General features: G+C 39.3%; 1 protein-coding gene across 1 annotated transcript in view; it reads right to left on the bottom strand.

The window, feature by feature from the left end:
• ZZEF1 (zinc finger ZZ-type and EF-hand domain containing 1) overlaps positions 1-24,264 on the bottom strand; it is a 56,952-nt gene that overhangs the window by 17,864 nt on the left and 14,824 nt on the right. The window contains exons 11-40 of the mRNA XM_066333180.1: positions 23,738-23,886; positions 23,106-23,217; positions 21,817-22,032; positions 21,216-21,316; positions 20,707-20,876; positions 19,815-19,948; positions 19,448-19,518; positions 18,893-19,007; positions 18,115-18,274; positions 17,040-17,161; positions 16,844-16,954; positions 16,019-16,185; positions 15,375-15,456; positions 14,579-14,780; positions 12,726-12,874; positions 12,167-12,407; positions 10,573-10,652; positions 9,618-9,711; positions 8,620-9,136; positions 7,833-7,997; positions 7,068-7,187; positions 6,028-6,189; positions 5,259-5,388; positions 4,869-5,007; positions 4,253-4,418; positions 3,526-3,788; positions 2,404-2,576; positions 1,696-1,843; positions 994-1,130; positions 292-569 (exon numbers count right to left, since the gene is read on the bottom strand). Coding sequence (XP_066189277.1) covers positions 292-569; positions 994-1,130; positions 1,696-1,843; positions 2,404-2,576; positions 3,526-3,788; positions 4,253-4,418; positions 4,869-5,007; positions 5,259-5,388; positions 6,028-6,189; positions 7,068-7,187; positions 7,833-7,997; positions 8,620-9,136; positions 9,618-9,711; positions 10,573-10,652; positions 12,167-12,407; positions 12,726-12,874; positions 14,579-14,780; positions 15,375-15,456; positions 16,019-16,185; positions 16,844-16,954; positions 17,040-17,161; positions 18,115-18,274; positions 18,893-19,007; positions 19,448-19,518; positions 19,815-19,948; positions 20,707-20,876; positions 21,216-21,316; positions 21,817-22,032; positions 23,106-23,217; positions 23,738-23,886 — 4,874 coding nt within the window. The remainder of the gene's footprint in view (positions 1-291; positions 570-993; positions 1,131-1,695; positions 1,844-2,403; positions 2,577-3,525; positions 3,789-4,252; positions 4,419-4,868; positions 5,008-5,258; positions 5,389-6,027; positions 6,190-7,067; positions 7,188-7,832; positions 7,998-8,619; positions 9,137-9,617; positions 9,712-10,572; positions 10,653-12,166; positions 12,408-12,725; positions 12,875-14,578; positions 14,781-15,374; positions 15,457-16,018; positions 16,186-16,843; positions 16,955-17,039; positions 17,162-18,114; positions 18,275-18,892; positions 19,008-19,447; positions 19,519-19,814; positions 19,949-20,706; positions 20,877-21,215; positions 21,317-21,816; positions 22,033-23,105; positions 23,218-23,737; positions 23,887-24,264) is intronic.

The following is a 24,264-nucleotide window of genomic DNA, read 5'->3' as shown; positions in this document are numbered from 1 at the left end:
AGGACTGCATTTCTGGTTTTCCTCGTAGTTTCCAAACCTCACTTCCTCCTCCATGACATGCTGTGAAGGTAGGCACAGGAAATTAGCCACTCTTCAGCAGCCAGCCTTCTTCTGGAAGGAAATTAAGATTCCCACTGCAACAAAGGCTGCAAATGCTAAGCCCCTTCCATGACCAGGGTACAGGTTTAATTAAAAAGCCTCTTTCTATTAAAAAGCCTCTATGCACGAGGTGCACATGAAAGAAAATTACTGTTCAGCAGAGATTAACTAATTGGGTTAAGGTAAAAGCACCTGTCTAAACACACAGCTCCCAAACTGAAGAGAAGATGAGTTGTCTTCCATCCTTCTGGCACTGTAGACCCATCTCCTGGTACAAACAAATTATGTTTGGCTGAAAGGATTTTAGTCACAGCAGCATCCACTTCTGCAGGCATAAGCCTGAGGATTAACTGGCCCAGGAGTCCCAAGGTTAAATGATAAGTTTCATTCAGGTGGCCAGCATTTGAGATTACAACATGAAACATCAGTGGAAGTATTTGTTCCAGGTTGATCAGAGACATTGTGGAGCCCTGTGGAGAGAGGAAAATCTCAGTGAGGCAGGGAAAGAAAACAAGATTTTTAGTCAAAGTCAGCACATGCAAAAGCTTCTGTTCTAAAGGTCCTTCAAATGGGATAGAAGGAATGAGAAACTACATTTCTCCTTTGGTTATTGGCCCATTAGTGAGATCTGACATGTGAAGCTAAACTGAAGGTTTAAACTCTGCTAAACAGTTAAGACACTAATTCAAAGATTCGTTAAAATTCCCTTCCCTCTCCCTGGACCCAGGAAGAAGCCCTTACATTCCTCACTGATGTCAATGTCAGAAGACATTCTAATTCACATTTCATAACATGTAAGCAACATGGGACATATCCCACATTTAATTCCTATGAATTTATTCACATTATTTGTGCACCTAGAAAACTACTCAGATGGAAGTAAAAAGAACTAACTGATTTGAAAGGTGGTAACATAGCTGCCAGCAACCCCAAAATCCTCTTCTGAGAGCATTCAGCAAAAACTTGCTCCTGGCTAGGTATTAAAACCTTCTCTGTTGGTTTTTGGGTTGAATCCTCTGAGAGGGAGTCACCTGTTTGGTGAATAAAAACAAAATGAAAAAATCCCTAAGTGAAATATATAAAAGAAATAAGTGATAGCTTAATTTTTATAATCCAAATCCAAAAATAAATAGAAATTATAAAAAGAATTGTTACAATTTGAAAATAAAGTCTTTATAAAAGTGTATGGAAACAGAAGGTAAAGAAATTTATACCATCTAGTAAGAACATATAAAGGACAGTGCTACAGATAACTATCCATTTAACTATCACAATTCTTACAATCCCAGTCTTTAACAGGATGAGACATTTATTTTCTGGTTCCAAGCGCATCAGAACACACAAGTGTTGTGTTAGATCAACAGGGACTATAATCTCCATACATGGATAAATATTTGAGGAAATCTACCCTGATTTCCAGACTCCTTTAAACAGACTGCAAGGCATTTGTTCAAAGCAATGTCTGGCAGGTTTTCACAAAGCAGACATAGATTTTTGAAAAATATGCAAAACTGGATTAGGAATAAAAAGGACAGCTGTTTGTTTGCAGATGAGTGGATATTTCTGTGACATGGAAAATGAGAAATCATTTTTTACCTGTTGCAGGAACATTCCCATCCACAGATGACTCTGACTCTTGTCTCACAACAGCTTTCTTTGCAGAGACAGCTCTGATTTCAGTTTCTTGTTTTCCTACTTTATCTTCTGCAGGAGACTGGGTTTCCTTGTGAGTATCTCCTTTCCCCTAAAAATAAAACAGAAGTACTAAAAGATTAAAACAAAATGTAATACCTGCAGGAACAAGCATGGAAAGAATTGAGTCATCTGCACTTGACAAACATTTTTCTTTTGAGTATCAAAACCTTCTACTGAAGAATTTCTTGATGTATTTGTGTCTTAAGCTTCCATACAACTAAATTATGTTCGTTTATTTAGCTCATATCTCCCTGCATAAAATTGTTACACTATAATAGTTTTAAATACTGTATAAAACTGTAGGAAACTCATACTCCTAACTCAACAATGCTAACAACCAGGGGAAAATGACAGCCTTTCACAAGGAACAAAACATGCCCCTCTCCTGCAACACTTTGGTGAATCAGCTCAGAACAAGAAGTTTTTGATCAGATGGATCCAATCAAAGAAATAATTGTCCCCATGCCCCTCAATTTTTACCTACAAATGAAATCATTACTATCCCTTATTTCAGTCCCACATTCAGAAGAGGCTGCTGAAGCATGTGAAGATGTTTATTACCAGGTCACATGTCTGATATCAGGGGTTCTGGAAAGAACAGGTACTTACACTACGACGCATCGAAGAGCCTGTGCTGCGTTTCTCATCTCTTCCCTTCCCTGCTCGATCACCAGGATGACTTTTTGGAGCACTGTCTGTGGGAGGACTGCCTGAAACAGTGTCATTCTCTGAGATGGACTCATCTTCTGGTAACATGCAGAGGAGGGCTGAATTTTTCAGTCCTGGGAGCAAAAAAATTATGGAAGTTATTCAGCTGTTGACTGGCAAGACAGACAAAAAGCAGAACTGAAATACTTTAAAAGAGAACCACAAACTTCTTACACACTTCTTTTAAACATTAACTCCATCAAAAATATGTTTTCTAGCAAGCTCATATAATTATGTAGTGATGGACAGATGGTTGCATCTTCCACCTCACAGATGCCATTGGGGTAGAGGTCTTAATTTAATAAAGCAGTAGAGTGTAAATTATGAATAGCAAATAACATTTGTCTTATTTTTCAATCTTCTGACCACTAGCACAATAGAACTGTATATTGTAAACAGATTAATTAATGAGTATGCGTAAGTATTTGGTGGTGGTGGTGTTTCAGTTGTATTAGAGCTGCTCACAAAAACTACCAGTGAACTTACTTGAATTTTAGTCCAGAATTTTTGATACATTCAAAATAGGTCCCTGTAGTATGACCCTATTTGCTGTAGGTCTTTGTTCACAGAAACCCTCATTTCCAGACAAATGAACATCGCTGCCAGAAATTTATACCACAAACATGGTTAAAAATCTCTTCCCAAGACATGCAGGAAAAAAAAAAATTTTCCACCAAGTTATTTGCTGTCCTTCAGCTGTCAGTGATACATTACTAAAAGAACATGAAGCTGTATTGACTGATCCCTTTACAACAGCTAAGATGGAAAAAAAAACAACCAGAGACTTGCCAAGTTGTCTCCAATGTTTATGTAAGCATAAAATTAGTTTTCTCAAGCACTCTATTTTCCATGTTCCAACGACCCTGAACGACACTTGTTCTACATTTGCCTTCTACATAAACAGTTATTCTCAGTGAAGTACACAGTAGCTTCCCCTTTCCTTTGGAAACTTTAAAGTCAGTAACCACAGGCATTTCTGACACTTGTAGAAAGCATTGTTCAGGGCAGGAGGAGCTGACTCACCTTTTCCGTGCTGTGCTTTCATCAGGCAGTCCCCAATGAGCTGAATGCACTGATGCTGCAGAACTCTGGCATGACTGAGGACCTGGGGATCCAGTTTCTCTCCTTCCACTTCCTCCCCATTTGCCAGATCTGCACTGTAGAGAGTCAAGGCAGCAAAGAGCAGCCAGGAATAATTGTGGACGTAGGGCTGGATGAGGCGCTGCCGGTCACTGATCCGGATGGTCACCATGGGGTACACGGTGATGCTGTGGGTGGGCAGGTGGCTGCAAGGAGAAGGGACAGCATTTAGGAATGCAGCTGGGTTTTTTGCTAACCAACACGGTCAGTCAACATAAAACACTTTCTCAGGAAACCACTTAAAACCCAACACGTTCCAGAGGTTCAAACTGTGGAGCTGGTTGTTATGAGCTCTGGTGTCAAGCACTGAAAAATGTTGTTTTCTACAGCAGTGATTGTCTCTTCTATCCTATCATAGAGGCCTGGTAACTCCTGCAGCTTTTCTAGCCACATCTAGAGAACAATTGCTACTAAGTGACCTCACAGGTTGAGGCAAGTTTCCAGACATTCTTGCCAAACTAGTCCTATCTGTTTCCCCAAAGGACACCAAGGAGATGTTCTGATGTCAGACACAGCTTTATAGGAAGCACCATGAGAAGGACTGATGGTATTTAGCTACTAAATATTGTCTTTCTGCCACATGGGGGAAAGCAAATTACATTTTTAATACCTGTCAGAGTATTTCTTTGCATGATAGCATCCATAGCAAAGGTCAAAATCATCACAGACATTGCAGTTCATCCTCCGACCTATGATAACTCCTTGGCAGTGATCACAGGCATATTCCATGTTCACCATTTCATGGTCATCCTCATGTCCTTCAGGTTTAACTCCCCCTGTAAAGAAAGAGTTCCCTGTAAATCTTTTCGACAAAAGACCTTTTCTAATTTCAAGTTCAGATTCAGCGTAGGGAAAGAAGAGGTAAACAATTCCAAAGAACCCAGGAGAAGTGTGTTTGACTTTAACTTGTGTATAATTTACAAGACACTGTTTTGGCTTCAAACACAGGGTTTGGAGGGGTTAATGGCTCTTACCAAGGAAACAGGTTTTACACAGGTCCATGTCATTGCCCTGCAGCTCTTACCAAGGAAACAGGTTTTACACAGGTCCATGTCATTGCACTGCAGGTTCTTACCAAGGAAACAGGTTTTACACAGGCCCATGTCATTGCACTGCAGGTTCTTACCAAGGAAACATGTTTTGCACAGGTCCATGTCATTGCCCTGCAGCTCTTACCAAGGAAGCAGGTTTTGCACAGGTCCATGTCATTGCCCTGCAGCTCTTACCAAGGAAGCAGGTTTTGCACAGGTCCATGTCATTGCACTGCAGACAGCGGTAGCGATGCCACGGCGCAATCTCGTCGCAGCCATCACAGGATATGTCCACGTTTAACAGGTCACAGTAACGAGCAACAAACATGTGCATCTGCAGCAATAGATCAATACAAGTTACTTCAGGATTATTTTCTGACTTTGAGAAAGCTTCAGACAGGAAGCAGAACTCTTTTTCCCTGCCAAAAATGAATGGGGATCTTTTAATCATTTTAGACTCTTGAAAGTCTACAGAGATCCAACTAATAAAAGTTAATTGTAAACCAGACTCCTTTCTCCCCTTTGGGCTTTTAATGGTCTCCTTTTTACCCCTGCTGCAGATAAATATACAAAACATGAGGTCACCTTTCTCTGCTTCTCTGGGTCAGCTTGAGCTATCTTTTCATACCAGGTCTCAAACATTACATCCTGACATTCATCCATCCATTCACAGTTTTGCTTGTAGTCTGCAATTTCATCTTCTTCACTCCACTGACTAAAAGAAAAGTAAGCTTAAAATTAAGTTTGAATGCTATCAGCTTCCTTTTAATAAAGCTTTTTTTTTTTTTTAATGAAGAACAAAGTGCTATAATATGCTAATAAAAACAGAATTGTGAGAAATCCCATTCATTCTGCTAATAAACGACCATACTGACACTTGCTTCTTGCTTCTGTGACATATTCTTAAATACATATGGGGACCAGAATGCAAAAATCAGGAAAATCTACACTTACAAACAGCTTTTGGAATGCTGGCAGATCTGATCAGATGTTTTAAGGTTTTCTGGCCTGCACATTTGCTCGGGTGCAAGTACAACTACTGTACAACTGCCATATGAAGGTTAAAAATATTTGACATTCATCAAGGCAAGAAATAGTATTGTGTACATCCTGCTACACTGCTAAACAAGCAAAGTGTTCCAGGAGTGATCAGGTTAAACATAAAATGGCAATAGTTTGTGTACCAGTAAAAAAAATTGAAATACTTCAGTTAAGCCCTTGGATACTGACCAGAATTACTAAACTTGTTAACAGCACCTTTACTGCTTGGTGCAGCACGAAGCTCAGGAGCCTTTCTGGGTTAAATGGGATCAGTATTTTGAAGCATGTGAAAGCTGCATTCCTCCTGACTCACCAAATGACACTGTCATGGATACTGATGTTCTCCTGTGACGTTGTCATGAGGAGATGTGGCAGCTGGATCTCAATAAAGAAGGAGAGATCACTGGGCTCCCAGCTCATGTCCAGGAGGTGGAGGAGAGCTGTCTGCACACAGGATAAGGCAGGAAGCAATGATCTAAATAAAACCAAAAGACATTAAAACATGGCAGCTCTAAAGCTGACCTAAAGTTGACAGACCTAGAATTGAAATTGTGTGTGGGGAGGAAGGATAGAAAAACCTCAACACACTGATTTTCAGGCTTTACTATGCAGTAAAGTACCTCTGTGGCAGGAGCTCAGGTTTATCAAAGTATTCAACTTACACAATTCAGCAAGCACAGACTATGTCAAAATAAAGACAGTTTTCCTTCTGGATTCAGTTAAGATCAAGCTAATGCTGTTGCCTGTGCATTAGCAAGAGGGTTTCTCTCTTCTCTACAGTACAGCATTTCCTTGGTATTTGCAGGAATTTATTCTATTTGAAACCATTTTGATGTTTTCACATGAAACTGAACAAAGGATTTGAAAGTTATTGTCAGAGAGACTGACATTCTAGCCATAAAGTTCTCATTTTTCTGGGTCACCTGGCTATAAATCCTCCAAATCCTAACCAGAATGTTGCCAAAACATGAGTTTTAAAATTAAAACATGGCTGCAGAATTATCATGTTTCTTGCAGCATTACCCTTGCCCAATAATTCCACAATAAATTTGCTATTTCTAGTATTTTACTACTGAGCTTTAGAGACACACTGCAGAACTGTAACTACAAAATGCAGTAAGTCAAGTTTTTAACACTGATAGGTTTTTGTGCTTTCCTTTATTCCTTCAGTAATAAAAAGCTAACTTGGCAGTTTTGATCACAAGATCAAGGCTCCTCGTTTAGTTCTCTAAATAATGAAAAGTATAGACAAAATTAATTAAGACATTAAATGACAAATAACATATTACAAGGGAGGAGGTGTAGAGGAATGCAAAAAAAAATCACATAAATAAAGCAAGCAGTGTACTGTACCTGTCATTAATTGTACTAAATCCCTTCACAGAGTTTACCAGGAACAAAACAAGCTGATAGTAGGACTCTCGAATCTCTTTGTGTAGCTCAGCACCACAGCCTTCCAAATTGCCAAAGTAGCTGCAAATTAAAGAGTTGGTTTAGTAGCCTAGAATTCACTGTGATTTTAGGTAGCATGATTTATACAAATTTTACAAACAGGCTCTTTTTAACCCCTCTCCACAAGTGGGAAGGATGTCAGTTTTATTTAAAAATGCAGTCTAGAAGTTTCAAACAAAAATGAAGACTCCTATACCAGGAGTCAGAAGTGAAGAAACAAAACAGGCAAAGAGAACATTCCCATAGCACTGAGAACATTTCTTTAAATTAAAAAGTTGCTTTATGAAAATCTATTCAAGATCTGAAAGGAAATCAGTGCACTGCAAGATGACGACAGAAAGCTCCTGAAAGTCAGAACAAGTGACAGAGTTCTGACAGCACTGGCCAGACACAACACAGAAATCAGACCTAAACATGTTCATGGCATGAACAGCTGTGCAACTAAGTTCCACTTGAAATTAATGATGAATTTTGGGTTCTTTTTTTTTTGATTGAAGTACACAAGATATGCCTACAAGCTTGAAAACTGAAGCTCAAGTCATATTTCTATTATCCACATGGATTAAAAAGCAGAACTTTCTACTCTTGTCAATATACGTGCCTGGAGGAAGACAAGAACTAAGACAGTAAATCACGTGGCTGAGATTTGCCTAAATAATTACTCACTTGGTAAAATCTTTCTGACAGCCTAGAAGTTCTAGGAGAAAAAGCACACAGGGTGGGTGAAAGCAGTGTGGCTGCCCAAGCGAGTCCAGGCACTGGCGGATGGTCTTGAGCACTTCCATAACACTCTGCCCTTGGGATTTTCTCAAAGCAAGAACCTTTAAAACACTGAGAGCAAAAAAATATCAGTGAAAGCTTCAAAACACTGTGCTCAAAATAGCACAAATAACAGAACAATTCAAGAAGTGCTTGACTGGTTACACAATTGGTTTGTATCTGAATTTCCAGCTGTATTTCAGTGTATTAGTTGGAGTGAGTGATAAAGGTTCAAACAGAATCCAGCTCTTCCTGCACCACTCCATGTTCTAGAGCCCAAAATAGACAAGCTGAGAATTGAAAAACCCTCTTTTACCATGTAATTTAATGAGAGATGCAACTTGGGTCTCTATTTGGTACCAGGATTGGTAATAGTGATACACCATGCCTTTGCTATTGTAGATAAAAAAGCAAAATGTCTCTGCAAACACATGTGAGGAAGCAAGACAATAAATTGCCAAGTGACTGTTTTTTACCTTCTTTTCTATGTGATAGAAGCAAATGAAATGAAAAAGTACTCTCTGAATCCCTACATCCTTGTGAATAACTGAAGCTTGATTCCTAAGTCTGACAACTGTTTACATACAAAATATTCTGCCATTTTATCCTGCTGCTAAAATATTTGATTCCACCTGAAGAGGTGTGAAGACAAGCTTCTGTATATTATAACTGACAGCATTTTCAATTTGCTTACCTTTCATGTGAAAGTGATTGATCCTTAATAAAGTCTAATATGTTCCTCAAAATAGGATATTTTTCCTTCACAGTAGGCAAAGCTCTTGGCTCCTCCATTGACCTGAAGGACAGCAGCCTTATTCTTCCACGGCTGAGCTGAGACTTCCTGGTAGGAGTGGAAGGAGGTGATGACACATCTTCTTGCTGGGAAACTGTGTTTTCAACAGGATTACTATGAAATGCAGATGCAGTTTCTGCTTGGTGGAGGTCTGGAATTTCTTTAATTTTCAGATCAGACTGTGATATTTGACCCTTCTCTTTGGGAACAGGGTGAATTCCTGCACTGGATGACACTGACTCTGCTGCCTGGAAGTCCATGTCCACAGCTGATCCTTGTCTTTGGCATTTATCACTCACATACTGCTGGGGATCATCCATGTCTTGGGCTTCCAGACTGTCTGAGGCACAATCTTTCGTCTTTGCTCTTACAGGCAAAAAATTCAGTAACAAAAGGCTCTTCTGCACACAGAGTTTAGCTGCAGCATAAAAATTGGAAGAGTTAAAATCATGACAACAGAACAACAAATTTGCTGTCTTATTCTTATGAAGAAAGTGATTTATTTTATTTCTTCTCAGTTGAGACAGCTGGAAAATACTGTTTATCTTGTCATTCATCATGATGCTACTGGTTGCTTAGGTTCAGATTTCCAAATGTTAAATCTGAATAATCACACTGAACTATATGAAGTACAGAGTAGTCAGTGAGAACACATTTTGTTCTAATAACAACCAGTTGCTGTTCTAAACATCTGTGAAATGTGGTAAGAAGTATCTATAAAAGCAGAACACAATCCCAGACAATTAATCCAATGTTCACTAGGTTCTCTCTTAAGGTATAAAAAAGTAACCTCGGTTGCTAATTTACCTTTCACAAAAGCAAAAACAGTGTCTTCAGGTTTACAAGAAAATGCCTTCCTAAGCTACCTGAAATGCTCAAACATACAAGGCAACACTCACCGAGAGTTTCTGGGTTCACCTCACTTGCTTCTGTGTTCTGCTTCTCCTCAGCCTCATTTCCCCTCCCCATCAGGGATTTCTGCTTCATTTCCAACTGTAGACAGGATGTTAATATAGTTACAATATGATTCTCTCTGTGTATCTATACAGCAAGGCAGGATGAAGACTGTAATGATTGAAAGGAATTTAATCTCAGGGATAGGTGACAGTAGTTACTATTCCCAACTGGAGCCTCAAAGAGCAGTGCCTGAACTGTCAGAGCAGCAACAGCCTCACCCTGAGCTGCTCAAGCTTTGTAGGCTGAGATAATTCCCTGTCTTGTGATCTGATGTGCATCAGTCCTCCAAGGAAAAAAAGGCTTCTCATTTACCCTCAGCACTCAGAAAAATATATACATCTAGTTGTGAGATGAAGTCCTCCAAAAACACCCCACTGGCAAGCTCTGTCAGATGCAAACATCACCTGTCATGCAATGGGTAAAGGCAATTACTCATCTTAACATGCATCTGCACCCATTGTAACTCCAGTACATCAAACTGCCAGGAATTCTTAGGCAGAAAAGAGGAGGGAGAAAGTCACAAGACAATGGAATGATGTTTAAGACACACTCTTCTTTCTGTGATATACCTCCAAAGAACTCCAACTGCAATGTAAGAGCCTTTCTAATTTACAACATATCTTCTGGCTAAAATATAACACAAATTTAATTGATTTTCAGTCAAATGCAGTCCTAGCTACCCATGATGCCACATCTGGGGCTGAGGGAAGGAGAGGAGTGTAAGGATGCACTTCAACTTTTAAGTCCAAAGTTTCAAAGTAAACATCTATTCTTTCTAAGTGAAAACAGTTGATGTAGGGTAACTGAAGGAAAAACTGTTCCATCCTACTCCTTAACATTGCATTGTAGAGTACTAAAGTAAATGACATAAATAGAGATCCACCTGAGTGTTCTTACCATCCATATTCTAATGGAATCAGCCAGGGAATATACTTGTGCAAACTCATCACTCAAAGGCACCTTGCCTTCACTGTTGACTGGAAATGAGAGAAATAAGAGAGTTCTGTTTATTTACAGCTCCATTTTCATACAACTACTTAACTAAAATTATGCTACAGCCTTCCCTTCATCTCTTAGTCAATACTTGGAATTATACCTGTAAGAAAAATAGAGAATAAACCTGCCAGCTTTCATATGTCCTAAATACAAGAACTGCACCTTGACTGATTTATTTACGAAGTTAATTTATTATTATCTTTCTCATCTCTTCCCAAAATTGATGCCTGAAGCCATGGAAAATAAAATCCTTCCCTATGCATGCAATAACACTGATGCAAACTTATCAAAAAAAATCAACAAATGCTTAGGAGTAACTTAAAGCTGGATAGATGCATTTTTCTCTACAGTTTTACATTATGAATTTCTGGAATGGACTTTCAAGACCAATTTGCAAAAATTAAAAACCTGAAAAATCAGTTTCTACTCAAACTGCCCTGACAATGACTATGGAGAAAAAAGATTCTTATTCAGTCTTCCCTCTTCCATTTTCTATTTCTAATTTTTTTCCTACATTCTTTTCAGCATCCCTTCTCCAGCCTTCCCATAGCACAGGTGAACCTGGCTTCTGAAATTTGTCTGCCCCAGCACAACCAACAGATGAAGATAGTGGCAGAACAGTGGGATAGATTTTTTAAACAGTCATTAATATTTGTCCAGTTTTCAATGTCACACAGAAATTAGCTCAATTGTCAGACAGAGACAAAATGACTAAAGGCAGTAACCACATTAGTCATCAAGTCAGTCTCTGTGTCAGTCATTTTTGCTCATAACTCCACAATTCAAAAAATAGCTCAATCATTCTATGAAAATCTAAAATGTTTAGTGTCAAAATTATGACAAAAAGTGAAAACCTAAAATGAAATCCTTCAAAACCAAGTAACATCTTATTATCCAATACTTCAAACATATCAATAAACTTAATGGAAGGATGGTGTAAGTCAAAAAGTTGTTCATTTTACCAACTGAAAAATACATAAATTGTAATACAATGGCCAAGTTGTAAGTTAAAAGCAAAATGTTATCTTCTATTGAAAAAAAGAAAAATTGACTATATATTCTGAGGATGGCAGGGTTTATTTCCACAGAATGGCATTTTGGGAGATAATTCACACCTCCTTCAACCCCAACAATTTATAACAGAAGTTGTTGCTGCCTTTTCAGAAAAGGTACAATGTAGAAAATTATCCAAGAATCTCTAATAACTGGAGCCACACTGTTCTGAATTATAGCCCCAGAGGACATCATTACCCTCTTTAGTTATAGATTTACAGAATTAGTAGCTTTTGATGGTTATTAATATTTTTTCAGTGCTCTGATGACAAAAATATGTTAATAAAAAAATAAACACTCTAGAGAGAAAGCTTACCTAGTCTGCCTAAATGATACCTTTCTACAAAACATCATCTTTAAATTGCCCCACTAAAATGATTTTTAAATGTTATAAACTCAGTAAGTCTTCATTATTAAGATAATCTAATAATATTAGAGTTACCATATTTTTGAAGCTTCTCAAATAAATCTGGAGTGAGATACACCAAAGCAGCAAATGTTGAGTTCACAGCTTGATCAACAGTAGAACCAGCAACTATATGTGTCTTTGGGGTCTGTTTTTTACATGCCTGTGTAAATCCTTTGAAAAGTTCAGATTTTTGCCCACTGAAGTCCTGGGCAGGATCTGATTTTGCAAAGTCGATTAGAAAGTTACGGCAGACGTCGTGGGGAGAGCTCCGAGCCTGCAGAGAAGGGCACAACACATCAACTCCAACACTGGCTGAGAAAAAACAGCCATGAGCTGCAACCCTAAGTCAACTCGCAGTTTTATCCACTGCAGATGAGCAAACACGATCTTTGAAGGTCTCACCAAACCATTTTATGATTCCATGAGAATGGAAACTAATGAAGGGCACAGAACAACACTTTCCTCCTCGATATTTGAACCCAACAGCACGAATGATGAGGAGTTTAGCACAGCATTAAGGGCATGCCAACCCCATCAAGCCAAATGAAGCTGTGTGACACACAGGGATTTCATGCCAAGGGGACACAAGTACCTCGTTTTTGTCTTGGTGCTTGGCATTGTTTAGCCTGGCTCCCGGGGGTGCCTCAGGACACATCTGATGCCTGAAGACAGGTTTCCACAGAGGGGAATTAAGCACCGATGTTACTTTCGAAGGAGGTAAGTCTGCTTCACTACCTAATTCTGCAAGAAATTCAGAACAGACCCTTCAAGTTACTAAATAATTTTCTTCCTTTTTACTTCGTTTTTTTTTTACTACAATTTTACTATCTTATTTTCGTCATTTTTTCAGATTAATGAAAAGAATGTTAAATATCCAGCAGGGGAAAAAAACCTGACATACAACAAAAAGTTAATGCAAATACACTGAACAAGCAATTTAACAGTGTTCTCTATTTTTCGAACGTGGTGCAGAAAACTGATGTACCCTTTCATTAATGGCAGGATCAATATCTTATCTTATAGTGACAATGTTACAATATGGAAGGTTTTAAATTAAGCATTTTTCACTGTGTTATATCTACAGCAATTTTCTGATTGAAAAGAGTTTAAAAGCTATCTCTCCTACTAAACACCGAATTTGTTATATGCAAGTATGCTTTATATTAAGAAAGGAAGAAAATATTCTCAAACACTTCAATTAGTTCCCTGAATTCACAGGTAAATAGTTGCCTAATTTTCCAAGATAAATAGGGACCACCTGATTAGAGCAATAACTCTTTAGCCTCATTTAGTTTCTCCTAAGTATGAATGGATTCAGATTTAGGAAGCCAGAGAAGTGAAGTGTTCTTGTTCTTAAATTAAACAATAAACACTTTTTTTTACATTTATTTTTTTACATCTATTTTGCTTATCTTCAAGACCCAAATCCTAAGTGTACTTAACTACTGGAATTAACCAAACTTAATCTGTGACTTCAAATTTGATTCAATACCAAAAGCTCATGTGAAATGTGTGTCCTAAGCCTTGTAATTTTTTCAGTTTGTCGGCTCCATATTCACATTCCCAATGTGGTGTGGATGAAAGCACCAGGGAACAATTTTAAATTAAAAACAAAGTAGAATATAATAGCTCATAAATGTAATTTAGCTTAATAAGATTACTTCCACGTGTCCATGTCTTCCATGGACTTGCAACACAGCAAGACTGAGGGTTCTGGCTTCCTTTTTGCCTTGCTAAAGTTGGGATTAATACACGGGAATCGTAGGTTTAGAGTTTGGGCTTGGATATTTATTTTTTCTTATCTATTCACAGACTCATGAGCCATGAGCTCTAACTAGCAAATTAGAGAAATGAGGTAGAATGGAGCACCTCTAACTCTTTCCAAGGTTATTTAAGTGATAATTACCCAATAACGAAGTGACACCTGTATTATTTATATTTCTGACCCAATAATGACCACTCAAGGCCTGCAATGAGGACCTTTTTCACCCAGTTACAGAAAACCACCCAAACCCAGGAAGAAGGAGGGAGAAGGAGGGAGAAGGAGGGAGAAGGAGGGAGAAGGAGGGAGAAGGAGGGAGAAGGAGGGAGAAGGAGGGAGAAGGAGGGAGAAGGAGGGAGAAGGAGGGAGAAGGAGGGAGAAGGAGGGAGAAGGAGGGAGAAGGAGGGAGAAGGAGGGAGAAGGAGGGAGAAGGAGGGAGAAGGAGGGAGAAGGAGGGAGAAGGAGGGAGAAGGAGGACTCAGACAACGCCCAAAGGCCTCCATCTTGACTCACATGCATTACTACACACCAAAACCCCAAAATCTAAGTTCCCAGAATTCCAACACAAATCTTCCACGTTCACATGAGGGAATCCCGAAAGAAACCTCATTTTCCCAGGGGATTCTCAGCAGGAATCCTTGTGGCTGCTGTGTGCAGGGAGCCCAGCAGTGGCAGGCACTCACCTCGCAGGGATTTGAGGGCCATGCTCCGGGAAGCCAAGCGCCCCATCAGCCTGGAGACAAGCAGCTGTAAATCCAAGCCCCAAGACACGGCAACGTCTGGGAGGCCGTAAGCAGTGACGGAGAACTTGTAGCCCCACTCATTATTGCTGCTGTCAGAGTGAAAGAGAAACTGCAGCCGTGGGCCAGCCTTAAAGGTCACTTTCTACAGAGCAACAAAACAGTCATTTTGCCAAATGTACATGACAGGAGAACGTTTCAGGGTAATGAATTCCCTTCAGCAACTCTGGGGTTTCAGTATTATGTTCTGGCCATAACAGATCTAATTTTCCCCCACTATCTCAATGAGAACTAAGCAGGTAAAATTGCTATTTAAAGAGCTTAATGAGCGATTTTATATAGGATTGAGCTTTAAAAGTCAGGGCCACAAAACAGAAGAGCAGCATCCCATTTGAGGACAGAGCACAGCCTCAGGAAAGGCCACACTTGTCTCAAAACTTGCAAGGGCAGAGCAAGTTTTACCCATGTATTATTGGCAGTTAAATCTGATTATTCCTTTTCACTTTAATTGATTGTTCTTTTGATAACAGGAGCAAAGAGGGATTCTTTACTCATTCACTCCTTTTGTTTGCAGCGTTTCAGACTTTCTTCCCCATTTCCCACCCCCCACCTAAGAAACCTAATAAACACACCCATGCCCAAAAGCATACATCCTTTTACATAATAATTTTCCAAAGGAATCATAAGGACTTCCTAAGACTGGATAAATAATTTGGTTCAGAATTTTAAAGGTGCTCACCTTAGGCCATTTCTCAGTGCCAACCTTTGTATCGTAACGAGTTTTTGCCCCTCTGGCATCAGTAAACTCCAGGTAATCATACCTATGAAAATTGCAATTCATTATTTCCAAATTTACTTTTTAAGTTTTGGGGGAGAATGGTTTTGTTTTTGGATTTTCACAAGTGGTGTACCTAAGTGCACTCTGTCACTTCTTTCTGAACCATACCTTCATGTGGCTGCTAGGAATTAATTTCATGTTTCAATGCAGAAATCCCAGCCAACACAGATCTACTGTCCTGCAGGACTTTGGATTTGGATGCCAAATCTAACATCTGGCAACTGCTTTAACTAAGCAGTAGCTTGATGTGCTACCAAGAGAAACCAAGCCAATAGAAAGAGGGCAAAATAAATACCATGAGCACGAACTGTGGTGGTCACACCATTATTATCCAAGAGATCAAAGCCAAAGGAAGCAAAATTCATATGAACAGCATGTCTGTAAATTTGCCAAGAGAGGTAGCTTTCAGCACAAGGTCATTCAAAAATACACACTGCTCTGGACAATGAAGAAACTGAAATGGCACATGTGGAGTGCATATTGAAACATGAATTGCCCCTCTGCAAACAGACACTGGAACTTAACACAGCACAAGATTAAATTACCTCCTTTCAGTTTCACATTTTTCATCAAATTCCACCTCAAAGTAAGTTGCCCCATGGCACAGGAAGACTGAGACGTCATGGCAATTATTCTCATAGTTATGAGGTGATTCCATTGTCCAGGTTCGCAATACTACAGGCTGCTCCTGCTGCCAGCTTTCCACGTCCATCTGTACAACAAAAATGCATGCTTAGACACCAAGGTAAGAAAAAAGTCAATTACCACACTAGACTTTTGTGTCTGTACATTTAAGTTGACAGATGTGCATACAAATGGCATTTAAAAGGCTACAGCATTGATTCACAGCCCTGAAATTAGTTCTGAAGAGATCCTTGGTAATCACAAGAAGCACTTCTAAAGCAAAACCCACCCAGTCTACTGCTGGAGGAGACTCAGGAGGAGACTGTCTCACCCACAAGTGACTACAAGTCTCCAGGCATGACAAAAGGAGTCTGGATGACTAATGCAGATTTAAACATCTATACTACAGACTTTATTTGCATCATCACAAGCAGTGAAGCTAAAAATGTTAAGTATACACTATTTTTAATTTGTTTTCCTCTTCACCCTCAGAATCCCCTCCTTCCTATCTACCTTCCAGGCTGCTCATTCCAGTTGCATTTTCTGACCACTTTGCCCATCTCCCATATCTATCACTAGGTATGTTTCTTATTCTTCAGTCAACATTTCATTACACATCCCACACTTTTGGAAGCTTACTAGCTCTTTTCCAAGGCTCACCAACAGAATCACTCGAGTTTCCTATGTCTTTCTTGCAATTTTGCTTTAGTTTCACTATGTTTAATGGTGCCTGTGTCTTTATTTACCTTATGAGGTTCACTACAAAGGCTTTTCAGTGGTTCTATCAAAGTGCTGAATCCCTGTAGCAGAGTACAGTACGGAATGTCTAAAGTGCAAAAATCCAACAAGAAGATGACCTAGGAGCAAACACAGGTGTCAGGAGAAGGCCAGACTCACAGCCATGCCACCCAGGAACAGGGGAAAACCCCACAGGTCACTTACCAGCTGACGAGTTGCCATAGCAAACACAGAGCTACTTATTTTTTCTACTATTGTTTTGCCACTGTATTGAGATAAGAGTGACTGCAAAATTGTTCTGATATTTGACAGGAACTGGCCCACATCTAAAGAGAACAAAAAAAAAGAATCCTTAATAGCTACCTTACAGATTTGCTCTCACAATCCACTTTATCAAGCATTAGGTGCATGGTGATGTGCACAAGGACAAATACAGCAGGAAAGGATCTGCTGCCCCAAGGCTGCACCACCCAACACTCCAGAGAAGTTTTCTGTGATCCTTCTGTGGTGGAAACGAGTTATGCTTATCAACAGTAGCACTGAAAAAATGAGTGATGAGTAATTTCATCAAACACCCCAAGATTCTTTCAACAACCTCCATGCACCCAGTAGTCTCCATTCAGTGCTAATCAATGCAGCTGAAGTAGCAAGTGAGGGTAGGAATTTTTAGCTACAGCCTTACTCCATTTCTAAATGTAAGGCGGGAACACAGCATATTTATTTATATACAAATAACATAAATATGATGCAATTTTACATAAAACTACACCTTTGTGAAGTATTTGGCCCAATTAACACTGAGTTGCTGCATTAAGGAAAACTAACAACCCACCCTACAAAAAACCCCAACAAACCCCCTGAGATGCATTCAGCTTCTTAACCAAGTTCCTTTCTTCTTGCAGTTACAAACATCCAGGAAAGCACACATCACCACCCAGGAGTTTACCAAAATAAGGGATGTGAAGAAATTAAAATGTTCAAATGAAGGCCTGTAACTATTTGTTGTTTGGGTTTGGTTTTTTTTCAGTATTTGGCCCCCAAAACTTACTGAAATGCTTTCTGAAGATTCTCCCAATGTAAGATTATCAGTACAGCTAAAACTCCAAGTTGCTTAATATGCCTACTAATTACTTCCTAGAGAGATTAAAAATGCTGTGACAGTTCTGAGTATGCCTCAGGCAACCTTTGGTGATCCCTAATTATACTGCAATTTGCAAAATCACATTTTAAAGTCCTGTATTGCACCATGTTTAATTCTGTATTCAATCCCAGCACTTACAGTTTTTAAGGATTTCTACTGCAAGATCTTTGGCTGAACTATCAGTGCCTTTAAGCTGCAGGTAGCACCAGGAGAGGAGGCTGCCCTGAACAGACCAGAATAAGGAAGACATGACCGTGCCACTCTCTTGCTGTGCAACATCCAGCATCATCATTTCACACTGAAAAATAAGGAGCATTCATGAATGTAATGGAGCGTCTTGTGCTGCAGCATGACACACAGTGTGCACCAAGTAAACTGGGATGGACACAACCATCCCACTTAGCCCAGAAAAAAGCTGAAATGCAAATGACAAGCAGCATGTAACACCACGTAGCAAGAGATGCACTTTGTTTTGATAGATCCCAATTTTAAATAGGAACAGCTACATATGACTCACTCGATGTTCTCAGCACAGTTTTGCTGCATATGTAAATAACCCTCCTCCATTTCCACCTCCCTTAGTGACATGCTCAATCCTATCCTCTCAAAATGGAATGAGTCCTTCTGTATCCCAGTGTCTCTCCACAGAGTCTTTCCAATGCTATGGAAAAACACATCTTACATATTTCATACTGGGCAAATATTATTCGTTTCCTACTCTACTATGATGAAATGTTAATGCTTAAAGGAAAACACTCAACTGGTTGGAAAAGCTAATCCTACTGACTTGCACAGCCATGAACAGTTGTATGCACAAGGACAGGGAAGCTGGTCCTTGGTATCCATGGCAGGGAAGCAGCTTGTGCTCAAGTGCCTACAAAACTCATGACCAAGAAGCAGGAGCAAAGGCAGTTACCTCTCTTGCTGCCACCAGCAGAAGGGTGTCCATGACTGATAATACTTCACTTATGTCAAAATTTGCAGAAACTCCTTTCTCTGGTAATAATAAGAGTCCACCTGGATCTTGATCGCTACAAAACAAAGATATTCTCACTAACCAGCAGCAAGGAGTTCCAAGCAGCTCCAAACCAGAAAATTAGTATTTTTTGTGTCAAATCTGTAGAGATCCTAATGTATAATTACAATGAAAATCAAAAGTTTGTGTTCTGATGACTCCAGGCTAATTAAATCAATACCAACCATCAGCACTGACAAACAATTACTTTAAAAATTGGAAGACAGCCTAGGAGAAGCCGAAGAGCAATATACTGTGACTCCAGCACCAACCTTGGCCAGTGTTTTACAGTTAATAAAAAATATTGAGTAGTAGCATGTCCTTTCTAAACAACATTAGTTGATTACTTCAGAGAATTATTGTTTGGGGGCATAACGTTTTTAAAAAGGATTAAATACAAACTTATTAACAAATGTGGAGTACCAGACAGATATCTTCAATTTCAAGACCCCTTACCTGAAGTGGGTACACAAGGATCTGAAGGCAAGATGTACAGATTGCTTATGCTCTTGCTCTGTGATGTTTTTCTAGAAAAGGAAAAAGATTTATTTTTATGATACGTTCTGTTTTCCTCCTCTGTGACAAAGAATTCTAATTTCTGTGTTCTATTATTCATTTTTGGTAAGAAAGGCAGGGTTAGCTCCTCTTTCTTTGGATAAGCTGCAGAGAGAAAAGGGGAAGGGTAAAAAGAGGCAAAGAAAAAAAATAAAGTTTTTACTTGAACAGGACAAAGTATGCATTATTTGAGAATAACTCAGATTTGTCCTCTTTTCTGCATAAAGAAAGCAGGCACTAAAGAAACAATTTCTCATTCAATGTTTACCATCATGGTGAAGAGCTGCTGTCGCCTGGTTTGTCTATCTGGGAAAAAAACTGCTGCTCCACTGAGTAAGGTGTTCTTAACTTCCTCTTTCAGCATTTTCATTGGCATGAAGTTACTGTCCCCCATATCCACTACTGCTCACACAAAAAGGAAACAAAATGACAAGTTCTAATTAATACTCCATCTAATATGTTAGAGTCATAACTGAATTAAATATTAGTCTACACAACTTCAAGCCCTTGCAATCCCATTATACACACAGAAAATGAGGGGAAACTTCTTAACTTATAGCAAGAAAGATTTATATTAATAAAGACTATATCTATTCACCAAGTAAATGAATTCTAGGAAGATTATAACTTGACACCCATCAAAGCTAATAAAATTTTCAAGATGTGACAGATTCTATATAAAGTGTTTTCCCTCTAGCTTGCTTGGCAGGAGACACTTCAAATTACACTTGAATAGAGAGTGTGCCACCCTACTTCCAATGAACTCTAATGTGTAATTCCCATTCTCCTCACTGGCTCCAGAAGCCTCCCTGTGTTCCTGTAAACCTCACAGTCTACTCATGAGCTCATTTATACTGATATGCACTATCAGAAATAAGTAAACCCCAGTAATGTGATAGCCAAAGGGCCACATTCCCTGGTGGTACAAGCAGGTGACACATTCAATAGCAGTTTTCTGTTGCAGCTGCTTCCAGACCACGTTGTCAGAAAGTCTACAAAACCATTTCTTTGGGCCTAGGGAAGTTTCTAGGGATAGACTAATTGGCACACACTGACCTGAAGGAGAAACAAAGGAACAGGAGCTGATCTGGCCTCTAGGAATGAATATCTTTTCCCAAACTTTAACAGACAAAATAGTCAGTATATTGAATAAAAATTACCTTCACACAAATGTCTATAAAGTGCTTCTGCAGCTTCTGTGTGACCAGCTGTTTTGCTCTGAGGAGTTTCTTGAGGTTTAGCAGTTTTATTATCTCCAGTAAATACAGAGAAGCAGCTCTGGAGAAGCTGCAACAGCAGTGTTTGAGCAAAGATACATTCTTCCCTTGGGCTGTAAGAAGATAAATAACAAATAGAAGCAAAAACTAAAAAAGCAGCTCTTCTGCACCAAATAAGTATTGCTATGAAAGTCACCATTTCAGCTAGATAAAAACCACTGAGTGCAGAGACATAGCCAAAGGAAATGTAGCTACCAGCTCAATTAATCTACAGCTTGAGCTTCTACATAATTTTATAGTTAAAACGTCCATATGGCAGCAGTAGGGAAATGTTATTTATGTAAATGATGTAGTTTAGGAAGAACAAACTGCTGTAACTAAACAAAGATATTTTATTTATGCACACACACACACTGATTAGTGCTTCAGCAGACACTAAAGAAGAAACTTACTTTTGGTGCAGTTTATTGTAAAAATTCCAGAACAGCTGCAAATCAAGGCCTGTGAAATCTAAAAATGACTTGTATTTTAATCCACTCTCCTTCTGCTGAACCTTAAAAAGGCAAAGAAAATGCAGGATTTGAAAGTTAACTCTATACAGAACACAATTACAAAACATTAACCCCTGAATACTGGCCTTAAAGGAAAGCACAGCCAGCTTTCCAACATGAATTCTAGTTTAAGATTTTCTCATGGATATTCTGGTGTCTAAACATGGCAGCTCATGCTGAAACCTGCTCATGCTGAAACCTTATCATGCTGATTCCTCCCCTCTTTCTAGATTTCTAGGATCCCATCCCTTTTCTTCACCACCAGAACACTTTATAACCACTACCTCTCCATCTGATTTAAGTGGAAGTAATAAACCTTCAGCAAACATACACGGAATTCTATTTTTCAGCAATAATTTTTTTCCCCACTACATGCTTTTTAACCATTTTTACAAGTCCCCCAACTTTTCTTTGCCCATTCACAACTGCTGTTTGCACAAGCTTATTCCTTTGATCCTGGCAAACAGAGGCTTTAAAAAAATACCCTAAGAAGTGAAAATACCAGGTCCTGTGCCAGCTGCTGTATGAAATGAAGTGTCTTCAGGAGCAGAGTTGTGCCACAGACTGTGTCCTCCTCAGTTTTCCTGCACTGCAGGCAGCTCATGGTCCTGCAGGGCTCGTCTCGCAGGGGCCGCAGATAGCCCAGGACACTCAGCCCCTGCACCCCGAGCCGCTCTGCTGAGTCTTGTCTTGTGCACAGGAACTTTATCATCAGGTACTGGATGGACAGAAAAACAGCACAAGATTTGGGTTTAAAAGCTGGCACAAACTGGGATTTTAAAAGGCATGAGTACACATAGGTGAGGATTGAGGCAGGGAGCCTTAGTCCCTTGTCTGTCACCACCTGAGATTCAGGCTAAGTTTGATCACTCTCTACTTCCAAAAAGTCACAGTCGGTTCTGTGACCTCTGCAGGTGGCTGCAAAGTTAGTTAATTCATGATCAGTTCATTCATTCTGCACACACTGCTCCTCCCTGCCACAGCTACAGTGTTCTTGCAGGTTAAAGAATGATTAGCTGCATTTAAAAGCAAGCAGAGGATCAATATGTACTATTTAGAACATACTTTGATCAGTCTGTTCTCAGTGAGGTGCAGAGCACAAAACAGAAGGGAACAGCAAGTCCTGCCAGCCACATGTACTCAGTTAACTCTGCAGCAGCAGTGACTTAGCAAGCAGCAGCAGAGTTAGGAAAAATCCCAGCTGACACAACAATGGCACCAATTCTCTTAATTCCCACAGTGCAAATGGACTGGGGAACCACAACAGCTGATTCCAGACCATGATCTGAAATGCAACATTCCCTACAAATGCACCAAGCACTACAAATCAAAACCATCTTCTGCCATTCTGGAAATGAGAGTCTCCATTCCCCAGGGACAGCAGCCTAACTAATGGAAATGCTTTGTAATTGTCTGCCCACTGAAACATGGATTGAAGAACCTGGTTCTGAAAGAATAAATGCTGTGACTACACAGTAGTTAAATGGTCTAGATACTAGAATAAAGCAACAATCATATTAAAACAGTAATCTGCACATTATCTCATAACTTTGCATTAAATATGATCAGGAAGCATCACTTAACTACAGCTATAAATATATGTGCATACAGATAAAAAGAATAAATTCAGAGGACGAAAGCTGAATTATTCATTTAAGTAGAAGCTTATTAATTTTTTTCTCTATACAGCAGAGTTCTCCCTCACAAAACAGAGTTAGGTTCATTTCAGTTGGCTCAGAAAAGAGCCCTTGTTCATTGTGACTGGGCCAAGGGGGTTTTGTGGGTTCTTACTTGGGAGACTCTGCATTGCTGCATTTTGACATCAACTTCATCCCATTCTTCTTCTACTTCAAACCAGCCAATAGGATCATCATCTCCCAAATCATCACATGAACAATTGCTTCTGTGTATAAAAGAATGTAACACACTTTGTAAAGAAAAAGTTTAGAGATATTGCAAAGCTTTTGATACTCTAACAAAATACCTGGAGCATGTTATGGCTATAAAGATGAAGAAAGACAACAGGAAGTTTCACTATCATGTGCAAGGTTAAAAAAAATTTCAAGAAAATATTTTTTGTCATGGCCCCATAACCTCCCCTTACTCCTAAGTAACAGATCTAAAAACTGATTTAATAAAACTTAATTTCAAAATTTCTGTTATCTTTGATCTACACCCCAAGCAGAAGGTTTGTTTTGCTATATCCCTTATATACCAGGCCCTTAAATCCAGTGGTTGAAAACGACAGCTATGTACATATTTCCTTCAACACATCAAATCCTTAAAATCAAACCAATAACAATTAAATGATGCACCATTTTTAAGTCACTTGGTGCAATTCTCAATAATTCGAGTGCCACTGCACAACAACCAAATATAACATTTATTTTCCATGTATACGTTGCAAAAAAATCCATTTATACCTGGTTTTTAAGAACTGTTTGAATTCCTTCAGCTTCCACTTGTTGTAGCTCTCAAACCTTTTGAAGTGCTCCTCGGCATGGAACTTTTCCGAGGCGCTGTTGTAGGCGAACACCAGCCCGCACTGCGCCCCGATGGCTCCTCGCCTCACCTGGGGGGACAGGCACACACCAGGGCAGCAAGAAAAGAGATAAACCAAACCCTGACCATCCTGCTCTCTGGAACTGCACAGAGAAATGAAACACATCTCAAGTGTTTCCACATTTCAAAAGATATATTATGAAAACTTCCGTAATCTGTTGAATTGGAATCGTGGACACGATTTCCATTATTATTATTTACTGTATTTATCACCCTAACATTAACTGCAGTTCCACATATTAATTCCCACTGCACTTTTGATTTCTTTTGCCATATATATTTTTATATATATTTTATAAAAATAAACAAAACTAAAAGCATGTTTCCCCATTAATATCACTACACTGCAAAACAACTCAGCTGCCTCTCCAGCTCCAGTCAGAATTTA

This window comes from Sylvia atricapilla, chromosome 20 (assembly GCF_009819655.1).
Source record: "Sylvia atricapilla isolate bSylAtr1 chromosome 20, bSylAtr1.pri, whole genome shotgun sequence".
Lineage (NCBI taxonomy): Eukaryota > Metazoa > Chordata > Aves > Passeriformes > Sylviidae > Sylvia > Sylvia atricapilla.
This window is presented reverse-complemented; position numbering and strand designations above follow the sequence as displayed.